The 19,299-nt window shown below is 38.7% G+C and overlaps 1 protein-coding gene across 1 annotated transcript in view; it reads left to right on the top strand.

Annotated features, from left to right (window-relative positions):
* The first annotated feature begins 4,456 nt into the window (after window positions 1-4,456).
* GNAI1 (G protein subunit alpha i1) overlaps window positions 4,457-19,299 on the top strand; it is a 38,247-nt gene continuing 23,404 nt past the window's right edge. The window contains exon 1 of the mRNA XM_063323533.1: window positions 4,457-5,034. Within this exon, the coding sequence (XP_063179603.1) occupies window positions 4,917-5,034 (118 nt within the window). The 5' untranslated portion in view covers window positions 4,457-4,916. The remainder of the gene's footprint in view (window positions 5,035-19,299) is intronic.

Consider the following 19,299-nt stretch of genomic DNA (forward strand, 5'->3'; position numbering starts at 1 on the left):
CATACGTCTCCTCTCCCTCCCAACAGCACCATCCTCACACAATATACACCTTGGAATTTCCTTGGAATCTCCCAAGGCACTGACAATAATTACTTGCATCCATATTAACAAGCACTGTTGGCGTTAATATGCTACCAAGTTACAGCTTAATCAATTCAGTATTATTCAGCTACAGTGTCAGGAAATTTTAAAACTGAACTTGTTTTGTGGTTCAAAAAAAAATTTGTTTTGAACTGAACATACAAAATCTCTTAGTCAGAAAGGCCCTTCACAGAGGTATTGCATGTGACATCTGAGGTCTGCCCTGTCATTAGTGACATTGCTGAACAAGGACATTATCATCGTTAATTAACATCAAAAGTACCCACTATCTATTAATTAATCACACTAATGGGAGGGAGAATCAGCTTTGTGTATGCATTTAGTGTAATCCAGAGGTCCAAAGGCCCTTGAAGACTCAGTAAGGAGGCAGAGGGGCATTTGACATTTAATTCATAGCATGGATTTGTATTTGCCTTGATGTCTATTTTACTGGGTTTTCATCTATTTAAATTTCAAATAGTGTAATATAGCTTCTTGCCCTTAGTAATGATTTAGATACAGTGCCACATGGGACCACAGCATGGCATGGGAGGCCCCTAGTTAATCAGGAAAAAAAGGGGGTTACTAGAACTGTAAAACAGTCAAGAAGCTGGCTAAAGGTAAAACTGCAATATACACACTTTAAAAGTGAAGCACTAGTATGGAACGAGATACCATGCACTGAATCTTGGGAACATTTTGTTTTCTTAGCACAAAAAGAAATTAAATGAATTAGATACAATGTTATTTAGTTTAGGCATTGCATTATAATTATGCATATAGTTACACACTTTATTCAGAAAGTATTTTACCTTGGTCTAGTCACTTTTCCAAAGACAGAAATTCAAATTCTTGCCCACTTTCCTCTATTTCTTTCACAACAATTGTATTCAATTGCTCATATACAACTTTGTGTGCTGTGTCGTTAAAGATGAGAGCAAGTAAGGTGGCTGAATTGGATAATTTAAATTAAAATCTGAAAAACAGAAAAACAGAAGGCAGAAGGCTGATCATTATCTCCAAAACACACTGTATATTCAATACCAAACACAAGAAAGTCTATCTATTAAGCCCATGCAGTAGCTGCTAAAGATAATCTTACAGAAAAATAAGCCCGAGAGCAGGTGATGGGGACTCAAAAGGAGGTCATACCAAACAGCTATTTGTTGTTAAAACAAGCAAAACAATAAAATCTCTTGAAATAATCCTCTCTCAGGAACAAGGCTGCAAAACACACACACAGCTTCTGAGCAATCTCCCAACTTGTCAGATGAAGGGAAAAGCTGCACAATTCTGACTCCAGGAATCAAACAGGCTACCTTGTATAACCACACTGCTGTGAAGCAACTCTGATCAATGCATTAGAGCAAACACATATCTGACATTTTGGAATAAAACTGACAGATGGTGTACTGCCCAAATACAGACTATATTTAACTATTTAACTATAGTTTCTTTTATCATGCAGTAGAATATTTTAGATTATAAGAAAATACTTTAAAACATCATGTACAGATCTATACTAGCTCCAGATATAGATTAAGGCCTCCCCAGCTCTACAACTTAACATCACGTAAGACATTATTTGTTGTAAAGCACTGCTCTGGCAAACTTTGTTCTGAATATTGGGAATTTCCTGGCCACAACAGAGTTAGCACAATCATTCTTCAGCCTTCTTGGGCACTATAAAAAGAGTACACGTTATTCCATGATCCTGAGAGCTTCTATTGATGTGAACTAACTCTAGAATATAGTAATTTATCACCTGGGCCATTACTCCAGTAGAACTAAACAACTGATATTGGTGAACACGTTTGAAAAGATCTTTTATTATTTCAAAGGAGACTGCATAAGGAAATAATATTGGTGAATCTCATGTAACCTGCAATGAGTATTTCTCTTATTCCTGTAAAATTAAAAATCAGTAAGAATTGGATGCAAATTTCAACACAAGTAACATGCACGTCAGAGAAAACATATACAAGCAGATGTTCAGGAGAAGCCCTGGTTTTGGTGATGTTATCCATGTACAAAATGATACACCTTATGCACAGGTTTGCAATAGGAAAAAGGTAGTAGAAAAGTCCCTAATTATGAAATAAAGTGTTTTTAAGATAAATAGGACTAAAAAGATAATCTGTTTATATTCGAGACCAGCTAAATGTGTAAAAAAGCAGATACTATACAGTTCTGTTTTCCTGCTACAGGATAATAAAAAGAAAAGGAACTCAGGCCTATTTCACCCTTTATACCCATGGGCATAGTGACATCATTAAAAGGGCAAGAAGGGAAGAGACAGAACCATGGCAGACATTCTTAATCAAAAGCATAAAAATGGGTGTGCTAGACACATGAGTAAATGAAACAAAATCCATGCAAAGTTGGAATGTCCTACTTGTAGTATCTCCATCCTTATAACATCTCCCTCTCTCATTATCACATATTTCCATTGACCATAATCTCTGTTTACTTCTTATTCCTTAATCTGCATGCTTTCACTTGCCAATATCCAAACCATGAGTTGTTTCTCTCAGAAATTATTTTTCATCCTTTATTTCTAAACCAGAAAACTATCCCTAAGCTTATTAATTTTCCTCTCCCCTCACTCCGTTCTTTCCTGAGCAGCAGTCTACATCAGTACCTCTGCCACTTTGTCACAGAAGATGCCAGGAACCCTGAAACAAGACGAGGTTCCCACATGTGAGATGAATTGTTTTGTAAAAACTCTTATCCCATGGCACCAGCGTGGAAGTCTGCACAAAAGGACACGAAACGAACTGCGTACAAGAGCAATTCAGGCGGGCGAATGGCTGGTGGCAGAGAAGTGAGTCACACCTCTCAGCTGCCCAGCCGTTCTCCATGGTGGGATCACAATGAAGATGGACAGAAAAATGTCTCAGAGGTCTTATGAAGCATCAAGAGTTAATGTTGTTCTGGGTTTATTTAAGAAAGGATTTTCTACCATACTTTTCTAGGGTTGAGTGCATGCTTACCAAGCAGAAAACGTTAAATTATTTTAAGTCGCAGTTTAACTGAGCGTTATCATCTACTTCATTTTACATCATTACTTATGGCTTATTCAGCATCAGCATTTAAGGACCCCTGTAAAGAATAAAATCCAACACATCCAACAAAATTGAACATTTGATACACTTTTCCATCAAGTATTACAGAAAAAACCCTTTTAATTTACCAAGTAGAGCAATAGTTGAGCCTGACTTAAAGTCTTTGTACTCTAATGCTAAAATACCTCCTGCACTGTAAAATTCTGCTCTTTTCAAGCTCATTCTGTGGACAGAAATTCTTGAGATCTTGTAGAAACAAAAAAATCCTAAGGACTCAATGGGGAAGATGAACCCAAATTTAAAAGATTTGCCTCATAGACTCTGGTGTCTTATGAGATGTTTTGACTGAAACTTGTCCTGAGATTCACGAAGTTTTATTTCACATGCAGGCTCTTTTATTTAAGAAACTCTGGGAAATTGTCTGTGTTTCGAGCTGGCTGTGCTCACAAGATGGGGGGGGATACAAAGTCACACCGAAACTCAGCTGATCCAGCTGATCCTCCAGCTTTGAGGTCGGACCAGCTGATCTCCCGAGGTCCCTTTGAACCCGATTTCTTTCTGTGATCCTATTACGAGGTAATCGGATCTTTCTTTTGCAATCTAAACGGCTCGAGTTGGAGACATCACGCATGGTTTTCTTCGGGGTTTTGTATTAAAGAACAAACCAACCCATGGACAGGATGTGGATACGCAGACAGTCCTACGCTTAAGCCAGGCACATGCAGAGAAAGCTGGCTGAGCGGTTTTGAGCCGTGGGCTGAGATCGCCTGCAGCTGGCACTCTTTTTGTGGGGGCGAAACGCTGCTGAGGTGCGAGCCTCAAGAGCAGAGGGCCCCGCTGCTGCCCCACGCCGCCATCCCGGCCTCCCCCTCCTGAGGGGACGCCTGCCCTGCAGCCCACAAGCACCCACCGCCGGTGGGGGCCGGGCCCTGAGGCCCTTTGGACGCAGCTCGGCCGGGAAGCAAGCACAAGGCAGGCGGGGCGGTGGCTGAGGAGCGCAGCCTCCTCCACCCAGCTGCCGTTCTCCGCCGCGCCCCGCCCCGCCCGAGGAATGGAACCGCCCGCACAGGACCGTTTAAATTCGAGCTCGCAACGGTTTCCCCCGCGCAAGATGGCGTCACGCGGGGGAGGCGCGAGCCGGCGGATGCCGTGTTCTTCCTTTCCCCCCCACGCCCGTTTTTAAACCTTGCTTACGTTTAACCGTTTTAACCCTTTTAACGTTTTGGTTCCGTCGCGTGTCCTGTCCCCCCCACTCCTCCCCCCCATCAACGGCCCAGCGATGCCGCGCGCACGCGCAGTCGCCCCGCCCTCTTCCCCGCCGCCGCCGTGTGGGTGGTGCGCGCGGCTCCGGAGGGGCAGGGGCGGCGCCGCGGGAGCGCGCGGGCGGCGGCAGCGGCAGCCCTTGGGCCGGCGGTGGCCCCTGGTGCGCGGTCTCCCTCCATCCCGCCCTCCTTCAGCAGCCTGCCGCCTTACCCCGGGGACGGTGTCAGGCGAGCGTTTCCCCCGCCGCTCGCCTGTCCGCCCGCCCCCCCGCCTCTTCCCCGTTTTTTTGCTCGCCGCTTGCTTGCGTGTGAGGTAAACCCGGCGTGTGGCGCCTACGCCGCCGTTGCGTTTCAGGTGAGGGAGGGGGGGAAGGAGAAGGAGAGCGGGGAGGCACTCGCTTCCCCCCTCCCTCCTCAGCGCCTCCTCGGCGGCCCCCGGCGCGAAACTCCGCCGCTCCGTCGCTTCTCTTCTCCCGGCGAAGGCAAACGACACCCGCCCCCCGCCAAAATGGGCTGCACGCTGAGCGCCGAGGACAAGGCGGCGGTGGAGAGGAGCAAGATGATCGACAGGAACCTGCGGGAGGATGGCGAGAAGGCGGCCAGGGAGGTCAAGCTGCTCCTCTTAGGTAAGGGCTGCCGTGAGGTGAGGGTCCGCCTGAGGTAATCCCCCCCCTGAGCCCTGAGGGGAAGCGCTGCCCTGGGGCAAGATGTCGCCTCGCCCCCCGTCCCTGAGGTAAAGGCCCCCGTGTGGGCGAGGGCGGGCAGGTGCTCGTCGAGCCACCTCGCAGCTTGTGTGGCGCCCGGGGGTGGCTGAGGAGAGGGCCCGGCTGCTCGGGATGGAGGGCGGTGGTATGCCATCCTCGGATAAGGTGGCGGAGGGGACGCCGCTCTGCTGTAGTGGGGTATGTGCTCTTGGCCCCTCAGGTTTTCGGGGCGAGGGGACGCACAGCAGCCTGTGAGGGCAGGTGGGCGCCTCGGCGCCTTTCGGGCTTCAAGGCAGGGCTCCGGGGAAAGGGCATGGCGCAGTTTGTGCCGGGGCCCTGGCTTAGAGCGGCCCCGAACTTCCATGTGAAGGGGACATCATCTCAAACTTTGGACCTGCATTCTGTGGACCTCTGCTCAGAGGAAGGAAACTTTAGATTGGGGAATGCCTGCTCTTAATGTTTCTTGTAGACCCGAATGTCTCATAAACTGTTGCTGTAAGATTAAAGTGCAGAAAGCATCAAAGGAACAGAAGGCAAAACACCATTTAACTTTTTGCTTTGTTTTATTTTTGTGGAAGTTGCTCACGTTGCTGAAATCTTACAACGGGAAGTACAACCTTGATGGGGGTTCTAAATGTATAATATAGTGACTCACATAATATGTTATCATGTGTTCTTGAGTCTTCTTCACAAGCACTTGAAAGCTAGCTTTTTTTGTGTATTTTAAGTGAAATGCTTGTGAGTAAATATAAGTGAAATAACATTATTTTTTAAAATTACTATACCAGAAAAAAGGAAGCAGGGATTTTAATCAGAAATACATTTGTGCAGGAATAAAACTACCGTACAACTGGTGGACAGCTGAATGCTGCAAGATTTGCATTGTATTAATGTTTTAGGGAGTTTTGCAGTATATGCTGTATTGCTAAACCAGAGCGGATCCTTCTAATCCGGAGTTAAAAAGCTGTCGATCTGCAGTTTTCCTTGTGCTGCCCTTCCCCTCCCAGAGCTACAGTTTCAGACAAACTTTAATCGACTGCCCAATTTCTCACCCTCCTCGAAACTGATTTTGCTAGATTGTGAACAGAGCACTGTAGATGAGCAAACATTGTAGTAGACCTCTTAAATAACTTGTTTCTGTTGTTAAATTCTAAAATAGCTCCAGAAAGGTATAGGAAACTGAAGCACTTTCATATGTAGATACAGAGATGAAACAAAACTAGTATGGGAAAAGCAAATGTCCTAAAATGTGTTTAAAGATTTAAAATTTTGCTTGTGAAACAGTTAAAGCTTTTCTTTTTGGTCTGTTTTCCAGAACGTATTAGGTTTCTGGTTGATACTGTCTCTAGTCCTGTACATCTTTGGAATCCTCAGATTGTTGCATGGAAAGGTTATCCTGTATGTGATCAATAGCAATATGGCAGAAGACATTACTGTCTCTTTCCAAGGCAGCAAAGTAATGCTTTATGTGTCTTCTGGCAAGGCATTTAAAATGACTTTTCAGTATTTTCCTGTTCTGTATGGAACTTTAGTACATGTAGTTTGGTAGTCGTCATATCTTTCATCATATTTTGTGGGTATGGATAAAGTCCACATCTATAGAAGGATGCTTTAAACTTGAGAATGAATTTTGTCACTATTTTCAGTTGTTTACTGCTCTTATGTATAAAGTCCTATGCTATGAGTTTTTATTTTTAAATTCTATAAATTTTGTGGGTTTAATACAGAAGAGCTTTTGAGGAAAGTATGTTTTTTTGTGGAAATCTTATGAAATCTTAGAATATGAAACAAATGCTCAAATACATGTGTTTATGATTGTCATAGTGTTCTTCGTAGTAGCTCAGTTGGTTTGATATTTTCCCCCTCCCCTGTTAAAGAGGTGTGAAAACTAGCTGGCTAGCTTCTCTTAGGAACAGTGTTTGAATTATTATTTAAACAGAAATTACCTAAATGTTTACTGAACTCAGAATAAGGTTTTGTATATACATCCATGGGTGCCTTTGTGTATTTCATGTGTCTTGGAATTAACGTTTTTATGTAACTTTTCCTTGCAACTGTGTTAGATGTCTTAAATGTTATGTGAATGCTTTTCTGATGGCAAAACTATTTAAAGTTACTTCCACTAGAGTCACTTTCTGCTCACCGCTTACTTTCCCAATTGCTTGTTCAGCCCATATGTCATAGTTTATCATCTACTTGGTTGTACTCCTACATCTATTTATGGGCTTGTTCAGTTAAAAAGATACTGAAATAAAAGGAAAAGTACAAATTGTGGTCTGCTGCCAGGAAAATGCAATGTGTGAGAAGCATCTAAAGTACCTTGCTTATGTAGAAGAAGAGCGTGTAGCTGTATGCTTACTGACCCAATAAGACAGATTTATTCCAGCCATCTATAAAAAACTGTATTTTTGTGTGGTGAGGGAATCCTACTGAAGCTTGAGCAAGAATGCTCAACTGAGGAAAGATGTGTTTATAATAAAATCAGTCATCAGTCTATTTCTAGCCTTTAATTTATACCGTTATGTGCTTTCCTGAAGTGTTTTTTCTAGAACAGGAAATTGGAGTGATTTAATTAAAAGAGATAGATGTGACATTGCTGTACTTCAACCATGACTTTGTGAACAATATCAGTGATCCATGTTAGATTTATATTTTGTTGTCTTGTCTCTGGGAAGAAGCAGACATATTTAAGCTGTGCAAAATACTACCTGGATAATCTAACTTCTTTCTGCATATCTGTGAATTGGTGCATAATTTTGTACAAATCTGATCGCAGGTCATGCATCAGGTCTTGGAATAAAAATATTGGATTCTAAATGTTATCCATGTATAACAATATTTTAACCTTGTAATTCTATGCACTTCAATGTGCTATTCCAACAGCAGGAGAACCTTCTCTGGAAAATTTCAGAGTACCATCCTCATTATTAGAAGTAACCTGAATTTGAGCATGTAGTTGGTAAGCCAAATGGAAAATGCTTGTTTATACATGAAATTTGGTGATTTTATCTTTTAAAATAATTAAATGAATGGACTTATTTAATTTAAAATTATATTCAATCAATGTGTTACAAAGAAATACTTACATTTCATGGGAACTCGATAAAAAATATAAGTGCAGTCTAGTATATTGTCCAACACAAAAAAATTAATGTAGGAAAGTACTTTTCCTTAAGCACTTTAATATTTGTGTCAAGTTGACAGTTCCTAAACTTCTGTTTCCTAATTGTTTGAAGTAATATTTTGTTTTATTGTATATTTTGTTGTTGTTGTTCCTTAGAGATAAGGTCATATACTTAGTGTGAGCAAGATTTTTGAAAAGCAATGTATGTTTTGTCTGGCTTCCAAGTAGAGAAAGCAGTAGACTAAAGTTGTTTTTCGCTTTCATGGTTCCTCATCTTAAATTTTCGTGTTCAACAAATAAAAACTGCAGTGATGTTTGCAGAATGAATGTAATTTTACTCATGTTGGGAAATAGTGGTTCTGTGTGACCAGTCTGTGTGCTGCATTAATATACATGTGATCCAGATCAGGTGTGGATTTGCAAGTACATTTCTCTTGAATTAGCTAAAGCACATAAGACTGAATTTGTGCCAATTGCAGGAGAACAGGCAGTACCTCATTTAGTAGAAAGCCTTCTGGTATGAGGTTAACTCATCAGGTTTTATGAATACATTCAAACTGGCAGCATGAGTTTATAGGATTAGCGTTTTGTCTTGTGGATTATCACATTCTTCACCTAATATAGCAAATTCAGTGTTCAGGTTCTTAGTATCTTGAATGAAAAAGGCAATGGGTACATCTTAAACATTCTTTAGTAGTGAATCCTGGGATCCAGGAGGTCACAGACCATGTATTTGACAACTGTAGCTGTCTGTCTTCTTTCTGGATAATCATGTCTGTGGATTTCAGTTCAGTGGGTACCTTTATACTCATGATCAACAGAGCCGCTTTTCCATTCCTGAATAGGTCCTTGTGATTCATACTGGAACACTGGCATGTTGCATTCTTAAAGATACCTGTTTTTTAACTTAAAACAGAGTACTGCTCTTAATCTTTTTCATTGCAGTTCTTCCTGTTCCTTAAGGCAGTAACTAGAACAATTCTTTTCAGTTGTTCTTCTAAATCTTCACATCTCTGGCATCTCTTTCTGTCTGCTTTTCTTTTGTTACAGACCTGCATCTAACTGTCTGGTCAGTGAACTGACTCCCATTGCATACTCATCTTTTCAACAGTGTGATCCTCACAGTCCTTGGCAATACTTGCCTTCCTCCAGACCTGACTGCACATTGTATTTGTACTGTTACTTCTCTTGCCTTTCCTCCAGAATATTCTCTTTCTCCACAATTGCAGACAAAAAAGACTTTCTAAGTCTGAATTTATGGGAGCTCTCAAAAAATCCTTTTTCTCACAAACAAGCATTGCACATTTCAGGGATGTTGACGTCATCTTTATAAGTTATGCCAGCCTGGTCTGTAACATTTATGACAAAATATTTCCTTTCTCAACTTCAGTTATAACTAACTATAGATATTTACAAAGTTCACTTCTTATTTAAAAGCTCTTTTGTCATACCTAAAAGAAGTGTTTAATGTTTGGTGTTGTAAGGGTTTTTTTTGTGGGGTTTTTTTTTTTTTTTTTGCTTGTTGGTCTTGTCTGTCTGCCCCGCCATCTCCCCTCACACCCCCTGGCTTTCTGCCTGCTTGCTTAGATTTAGCAGGAGTTCTGAACTAGGAGCTCTCTTGCATTTCAATATGGTACAGTTGGACTCTGGCAATCAGAATGTTATTTATGTGGACTTTTATATCTGACTTTGTAGTTAAGGCAATGAAATCCTCAAGCCTTTGTACTAAATACAACAATAAACAGTAGAACAGTGTCAAAATTACTGGATTCCAATAGTGTAATAATCCCCCTTGCTTTTGTGAAAGGAGGCTCATGGATGTATAGAAAATACAGCCATTTGACCATAGTTTTGTTTGTATAATTGCAGTTTGGGTTCTTTTATGCTTGTCTTTTTCTGTTTGAATGTTGGTGTGATAATTTACAACATCATAATACTGATCTTTAATGTGTGTATAGAGTTCTTTGCTACAATACAAATTATATTCAGTGATTTCAGGTCATCTTTCGCATTATTATTTTAAATCTGCATTTTGGAAGTTTCTTTATAAAATCACCATTTATGATTGTATCATGATTTTAATTCTTTAACATTCTTAAGAAAAAAATTACTTCAGCAATTGTTTTAGAAGGGGCTAAAGAGAAACTGTACATTTTGTCATGATACCAGTAATGGCGACTTTGCTTTTTTGTCTCATGATTAAAAAATGTGGTTATGGATATATAAAAATAACTTTAACTTATCTTTTCCATCAGGCATTATTTTTTTTATTTTTTTTATTTAAAGAGTTAGCAAACATTTTAAGCTTAAAAGATGATTTTCCTTCAAGTTATCTTTTAAAAACAATATAATGCTCCCCCAAATTAGAGACCAAAAAGCTCTCACATTCACTCCCAGCATCAGTGGTGGCTCAAGACTACACATAAATTCTGTAATACACTGGCTAATTAGTTTCTTCCTACTTTTTTTGGCAGCACAGTTTATGGTGTCATCATTGTGCTCATATGACAGTTTACTTCAGTCCTATAGGTTATATTACTGAAGTGTATTTAAGCTAACCTCCTTTGTGAAGTTATTTTTAACTCACTTCAGAACTAAAGTTTACAGTATAGCTCCTTACATAGCTGTGTGTTGGCACAACTTGAACTTGGGCTTTGTGCTATAAAGAGTTAGGCTGTGCTGGTTTATATAACCATATTGCCAAAGTGGATTGTTGTTTTGCTGCCACGTTTTACCCGTTAGTTGTTTTGGTCCTCTGAGAAGGAAGACTGGAGTAGTTGGCACATCCTAAAGTTTGGTTAAATATTCTGAAACCAAGTCATGGGTCTGGCTTCAGAGGGCGTGAAATTCTGAAGTCAGTTTTGCTGCTAAGCTTGGTGGATGTCTGCAGTGTTTCCTGTAATATGCAAATCTAGCAAACATCAAGGTAGAAAACTGGAAGTAGAAAAAAGATACTCAAGATGTTAAGTGTGACATTTTTTTGCCATGGAAATGTTGAAATAAAGATATGAATTAACTTGATAATTACCCATTAAAAGTTTTTTTCCAATAAGTGTGTAGGAGAACCTGTACTGATGAAAATTTGCTGTTCTGAGGTTGAATCTTAGTCATTGTCTGGTTTTACTGAGGTCAGCGGTTCTATTTATTGCCCTTGTTTGCTCAGTGTCCTACTGTTACCTCAGGCTTTGTGTAAATTACTGTTTTATTATTATGCAAATGAAGCTTAGTTGGCTTCACCTGAGAGATTCTGTATCCAAAAAGTATTTAAATTGGTAAGGTATATAGAGAGCAGTTGGAAAAATCAGTACTGTGAACCTGTGAGAGCAAGAAGTTTTGAGCGCACTATTCAAACAAATGCAGTTTTTGAAATGGCTCAACTTAGTGACGTTTCTGAGTGGAAGGATAATTAAGACACTGAAATTTATTAGACAGTTAAGGCAAAGATAAACTCTTTGCTTAGATGCTTTTGTGTACTAGAAATGTATGCTTTTGCAATAGAAGATTTGAACTCTTCTCAATGCTAAACATATTTTGTTCTCCTTGTCTCCTGTTAGGAGCAGACAAGACAACAATTAGATTTCTTAATGAGAATCAAGGTGGGAAACAAAGGAATATTATGATGTCATAGACTAATTATCCATATTTGCAACTGCTTGTAACACTTTCACAGTGTAGCTGTAAGACGTATTAGAGTTGGGGATTTGGAAGACGTTTCCCATTATCGTGGCCTTACCCTTGGTATTTGCATAGCTGTGGAGCCAGCTTCAAAATCTCTAGAATTACCTAGAGCTTAAATATGTAACAGGAGGGAGAGTTTATGCTGTCCCAGCAAAATGGCCTAAAAATCACCTACTGTCACAGATACCCATATACATTATTCTTGGATTTGAAAGTATGTTATCTGTTCAGATCAAGTTTTGACTTTGTTTCATTTTTGTCTAATTGATGACTGTCCCCTTCCTTGAAAACCACACTTCTGTGTCATTTTTAAATAATTCTGTTGAGATTATTCTTTCAGGATCTCAACTGATGGGGATAATTAACATAGAGCATTTAAGAACCAATTCTTTAAAGAAGAGATTTGTTGTTACGCATATGATAGGTATATAAATCGCTTTCTTTTCCTGTCTTTGGTAATTGAAAGGTCATTGAAGCTCTGAACAACACAATTTCTTGTCTGTTTAGGTATCAACTTAATAAATCAAGTAGCAGTGTTGACATCTGTGTATTTATATTTAGAGATGCATGTGAACTGCAATATTATATGTACCTATATAAATTGATACTGAAATTAGAAAATACTTTTCATAAAGCTACTTATTTAAAGGAATCAAGACCATTTGAATATACAGTGCTTCAATTTATGAAATAAACTGTACCTCATTGCTTTTTCATATATGCTTTTTAGAAATGTAGTATTGCATTTGAAGTGCATAATGTACTTAGCAAAGGTACCTGATTAAATCTTTAGTGAAATACAACAGTATCTAGGCAACCAGAATGGACAGGAAGTCTTCATAATCTTTGCTCTAAACAGATTGCTTTTAAAGGAAAAAAATCAATGTACTGTAATGAAAATTCCTGTTGAAGCTGTGAGGCAGGTTTATAATTCTCAATATCCTGTAGAATTTAATATGGTCTGTTTCTTGAAATGAAAATACTGTTAGAATCAAATGGCTACCTGTATCCCATCTTCCCTTTGCTAAGTTGATGATATAATTTCTTGCATACAACTATTTGTTGTTTTTCACAAGGTTGAAGCTGTTGTAGTTGTTTGGCTCAGAATATGAGTTGTTACCCATCACGATCATAAGGGTGTTCTGAATCTCTGTGTCCTTTTTTAGTAGTTTCCAGTAAAACTCAAGAGGTTCTTGCCTACTTTGTAAATCCACATTGGAATGCTGCAAATAAGCAATGCATGCTGTCTGATACTGTAGTGACATAAGCAGTTGAGCCGTTCTAGAAGCTCTGTGTTGCTAAAAAGAAGGATGCTGTTGCAGCATCTGGCTGAATGGTTTTGCCCCCTCTGTCGCACTTTTAAATGCTTAATTCAGTTTTGTGCTGGTTTAATCGTCAAGTTGGCTGTCCTGTTTGGACTTAGTTTGCCTCTAGAGTGGTCAGTTTTACTGGAATTTCATAATGGTCTGGTGAGGACCTGAATAAAAGCATGATGAGGAGCAGAGATATATGCCCTATGCAAATGGAGTACTGGAGATGCATAGCAGGAGGTGGAGGGGAACACGGGGTGCAGAAAAGGATTCTTTCTGCGTTTCTGTGTCACAGTTTGCTTTAGATTCGTCTTAGGAAAAATGTGAAATTATGTTCACCTGTGAGATCCGGTGACATGTCAAACTGTATTCAAAACCCACTTATTTTGAAACCTCATTGCTGGAATAGGAGATAGTACCAGTCTTTCTCAAGGAGTGTGTTGATTATGGCACTTGATCGAAAATCAAGGTAGGAGTTTGTTTTCATTCCAAGTCCAAGGAGTCTCAAACCTATGTTTCCTTATTCTTCTGAATGCTCTTCTAACTTACAGGTCGTAGGCTTGACTAGGAAGAATCTTATTCTACCTAGCGCTTTGTGAACAATGGAAGATGGTAGTGGACAAGAAGCGTAACTGCCAACTCAAGTGTCCAAACAGTAGAAAGGAGAGTGGAGACAGTCTCCAGTTAAAACAGTGAAGTTGTACTAATATTATAAACAGAATACAGTGTTAATGTAGTATTGGAATGCAATTTTAGAACCTGCTATGACTGGAGATGAATGTCTTGCCATAGCAAAATTTGGAGTGAACATGACAATTGCCTTGAGTATTTATAGATTTTATTTCATTAAATGTTATTTTGAATGCTCATTGATTTCAGAATCTGCCAGTAATGTACTGTACAAGGGTGGACTAAAAATAAGCTGCTAAGTCTCATTTAAGTGTCGTCTGTATCTTTATGCATTAAATATTTCTTGAAGCGTTTTGAAAGTGGATTTCTCAACTGCATGCAGGTTCAATTACTGATCCTTAGTAAATCCAGTAAACTCTTAACAAAACCATTATATGCTTTCTAATGCACTTAAAGACATTGACAGGGATTCCTTCTAATACGCTTTAGTGCCTCAGTGTTTGCTAGCAAAGGCTGTCATTTAATTCCTAGGTGAGAGACAACTTAGGTTGTTTTCTCTGTCTACTGTTCTGGAACACAGGGCCTTGTGGGGTTAGATTAGATCAGGCTTTGACAACATACTTGTTTGAGGCCTAACAAGCTGCTATTTCTGTAGGTATCTTATTCCTTGCTTCTGGGCTTGTTAGGTGCAACTGCCTGTTGGAATGGGTTGAAACTTTTATATACTTCAAACCTTACTCAGTTTAATTTGAGACTAGTTAAATAGAAAGTCTGTTTAAACAACAACAACAAAAAAGCCAAATCTTTGTTTTAATACTGTTAATCACAAATAATGTTCTCCTTGTAGGTAGCTTTGCGTGGGAAAATGCATGTGCATGTAACCAGAATATGGTTGAGTATACACATGAATTTTCTTTCCTGGTTCAAATACAAATAAGACTTCTGAAAATGTTTGTTTTTGAAAAAGGTCATTCTGGATAGCTAGGTCCTTTTCATTTAACATTTCAATTCATGTCACTTTGTAAGTCATTATAATTTTTGGTGGAGTTGGAGACCTTTTTGTAGTAAACTGTCAATGTGCTTATTTTTCTTATTTCTGTGGATCTTACTTCTCAAGCTACAAGATGAAAAACACTCTTAAGTTAGGCATGGATGAAGACTGAGAATTTATGTGAACTAAAGTTTATTGCACTACCTTTACAATAATGGGCTGACTTTTAGTATAACTACATTTACCCTGGTATAAACTTTGACAGTACCCACGTATCTCATTTGGAAATAATGCCTTGTTACATGACAAGTAGAGCTTTGAATAAAATCAGTTGAGATTAACATAAGAGATCTTTTTCCTGTTTTGATATGAATGCATGTACCTTGCTGTCTGGTTTTGCTGACTCTTTGTACGGTTACATAGTAATATGCGGTAGCAGGGTCGGTTGGATCTGTCACAGTTGTAGATAATACAACATCAGTGCTGGTCTGAATTGCAAGTGGAGGCGAAAATATGTTGTGAATTCCAAGTTCTTTTGTTGTATCTCTCCACCAGAATAACCTGCATACAGTATGCCTCTGTTGCAGTGGGTAATTTTTTGTAAGGTATCTTTGATTGTGATTAATCATATTCTGCTTAGTAGAAGTTCTCTCTGGTATCTCAGTCACTGAACCTACCATTTTTGCACACTGTGTTTATAGCTCAGTGAACAGTAAAAGGACATCTCAGCCAACCACACTGTCAAGAAAAATGTCAGGGTACTCTGGATTTCTAGAGGTTTATTTATATATTTGGAGGTCTGGATGAGGCGTGCTGTCCTCTGTTGGCAGAAGTTGACAGTAGCTGTCTTGGTAAGCATTGTAACATCAAAGGAGGTGGTTCTTTTTGTTGGAGCACTCAGCATTTATCTCGTGTAGTGTGGTCATATACAATATCTACTCAAACTCATGTTCTAGGAGGTCTTTAATCAGGTTGTTTCATACCTTGGTTTCAAATTATGTTGCGGTTGTTCCTGAGATTACTACTATATGTGGAAGAAGATAACCACTTTGACTTCAATTTTTTTTTTAAGTAGCAAATTTAAATCTTATTTTAAATTTGAAGAGAAGATCAGTTATTTGCTATTAGTGAAGATCCATTAGAAACACTAACAAGTTTCTGGACTTTGAATTTTGAGGAGATTCCCAAATATTTCATAGGATAGTAGTGTGGAGGCTGGCCTTTGATACCTTTAAGTAGTCAACTGATAATCTTATCAAGCTACTGTCAGCATTGACATTTTAGATAAACCTGGAGCCACAAATGTTTTAACCAGTGGTGGTGTGGCATTTAGTTGTCAGGTAGCAAGCATGGTTACTATGTGGTGTGCATCCATTCCCTTATTTAATTTCAGGCATAAGTAAGAGGTTTATTTCTAAACCTTTGAGTCTCAGCTTGTCATGGTCCTGCTGGGTTTGGCACGTCACAGAAGGGAAGCTACGCCTGTGTCTTAATTGAAGAAAATGATTCAGATTTTGAAGTGCAATGGCACTGTCCCTCTGTAAGGCATTGATACCGTTTTTTAAGAGATCTCTTGTATCTTTTCAACAGATACATCTTTTAAAAGTAGATTCAATTTCAAGGTACCATATTTGCTTTTGAATGTTTCACAGAGTTTTCGTAAATCTGACACTTAGGATTGTACTGGTGCCTTCCGCTATAGTGGGACTCCCAGTCCACAATATGGTTATGGTATAAGTGATGCACATAATGATAAAAGGGTTCCTACTATGTAACAGTAGCTGTACAGCCAGTAATTTAAAACAGTTGAGGACTATAAACATAAGAACAGTTTTGAAGAGCTAGATATAATTTGTATTCAAAAGCTGCATGCATTCAAGTGTATTGTACATAACAAGTTTCTGCTGAGGTGTCTGCTTATAACATGCGTCAAATTCTACGCAAAAACATGCTTTCATAAATTCTTTGTCATAAAAAGATATTAAGCGCTAATGGAAAATTTGAAATAGCTGGAAACTCAATTCATACTTCTAAAGATAAAGATGTGAATAGAAGTGACCTTAAGTTTTGCAAAATGGAGTATGTGCTCATTTCACCATAAGCTTTATTTTTTTAGAATTTATTGTGTTCCAGAGGTTGTATTGCATATAAACTCATACTTTTTCTTTGTTCAATACTAAACTAATTAATACAGTCTTTATCTCTTGCTTATGTGTTTACTATAGTAATAGCCTAGGTATCTAAGAAACTTAAAGCACTTTATTGGCGGTCTAGACCTGAATAAACACACAGGATGCTAATGTGACTTAATATGCGATTGCTTCTTGAGGTAGCGTTTTATAACAACAATGGTTTTCTTAAATGATGTTTTATATATAATTGACTGTTTGGTTGTGTACTGTTGATTTCAAACATCTCCTAAGAGCAATACTAAAGACCTAGGAAAGAAAGAATTAGTTGTAATTAATTCTTGATTTGTTAGGGAATTTACAAAAGTGACAGTGTCATATAGGTTTAAATAGTGCTGCTTCTGTAGAACTAAGCCAGCATGCAACTACTGAAACCTTGAGAATTATCTCAGATCTTTTATCTGAGTCAGTGTCACAATTTTAGAATCTGTCACTCCTGTGGTTTCAACCAGTGGTGTAATCTGGGTTTCACGCTCTATTACTACATGGCTAATTTACTGAAATATTTTCTGCCAGATATTATTCACACAGCTTCTTACTTAACTCACTCAAGGTTTCCTGGCATGTTCAAATTCCAGTAGCTATGGAAATTCCAAGACTAATGCCACCCTATAAGTAATGAGTACTGTCAACCTTTGGTTGGGAAAGGAAAAAGGAACATAAACTGTCAGTGGCAGCAGCAGCCCCAAAATTAGAAGAATACAAGATGGTGGTGGATAAGAAGTGTAGCTGCTAGGTGACCTTAGAAAGAGGGAGTGGAGATGCAAGACAGAAAGTAAATTTTGCAGATGTAGCAGTGTGGGTGCTGGTGTCAGAGAATGTTTCATTTAGTGGTCAGCCTGTCTAGTGGATTTGTGGCAACAAGTTTCCACTGTTTGTGGGTTTCTTGTACTAGCATTGATGTATTTTGAATATAGTAACAATGATTAATATCTTGAATTCTAATTTTAAGTCTCATGTCTGGTAATGTGTCATGAGGAGATAAATTTAAGAGATTATATTTCCAAGCTGTCTGCTTGCCACGTACTTCTCTAAAAGATTACTGGTCCCATACAGAAACAGTAGTAATCACTGGGCATTTAGCTTGTGCAATGACCAGTGGCATCTGAGGAACAAGCACCATTCATCTCGTGCCTTCCACTGTGAAACACTAATATCTGACAGAAGACTGGAGAGTTGTGGGGAGAGGACTTTTTTAATTTTAAATTTCATGGTGCAAGTCTCCTGTTTTACAGTCTGAAAAGCTGACAAGCATCCATTGGAAGTTCTATATTTATTACTCTTGTCTGTACTTGAACTCTTCTCTGGCAATATGCAAGACTATTCTACTTGTTTGCGGGTTCTGTTCCTTTGTCTGACTGACTTCGTGATTCAAAGCCAGCTCTGTTCTACTCTTCAGTTTTTATCTAACTCTTCATCTAGAGTTTTTTTCCCAAAATTTAGTCTACAATTTTTTCTGTGTTATTATTGCAAGGAATATATTTCTGCTATTAGGAATTACTGTACTTGTCAGTTGGTTTCCTCCAAAGAGGGATACTATCAACTTTGCAAGTTTGCATTGCTTTTTATTTTTGTATTTGATTAGTTTCTTCATTAAGCAATTAGCAAATGCTTCACAAGTTAGAAATGTTACTATTAAGATCTCAGTACTTAAAAACAGTAGTTTCTGTACTTGGGTGCATAAAACGTTTGTTCCAGAAATTTGTAGTTCTGGAATGCTTGCTATGTGGCAGTGTGTGGGATAATAAATCATGAGACACTATGACTAGTTTACAGTAACATTTTTGCTGACCTGTTATTTCTAATTAGATTATAAAATACTGATTTAAATTTGTTTTAAGCAGAGACCTACTCCATTTGGAAAGTAAAATAATATTGAATCTATCTAAAGTGATGTTTGCTACAATTTCATAGTAGTGAGTCATAGAACATAGAACCGTTTAGGTTGGAAAAGACCCTTAAGATCGTTGAGTCCAACTGAGTCTATCTTTTTAATGTTTTGTTAGTAAGCTCTTATGTAACTGTCCACATTACAGCTTGGAGAATCAAATACTGCTTTAGCTGTTTCTTAAATCTGTTTGAGCTTTGCTAGCCCTACTCAGTTCCTTCAGAGTGCTATATGTGAGGTTGATCTGTTAAATGTTTTTTTGTTGTTGGGTTTTTTGTTTTTTAATTTTTAAGACACTTGAACATGAAGATGCTTTGATTTTTCCCTCTATTTACAAAGTTGAAAGTTGGCTTTGAAAGAAAAATTATAATACAAAT

This window comes from Chroicocephalus ridibundus, chromosome 1 (genome assembly GCF_963924245.1).
Source record: "Chroicocephalus ridibundus chromosome 1, bChrRid1.1, whole genome shotgun sequence".
Classification (NCBI taxonomy): Eukaryota; Metazoa; Chordata; class Aves; order Charadriiformes; family Laridae; genus Chroicocephalus; species Chroicocephalus ridibundus.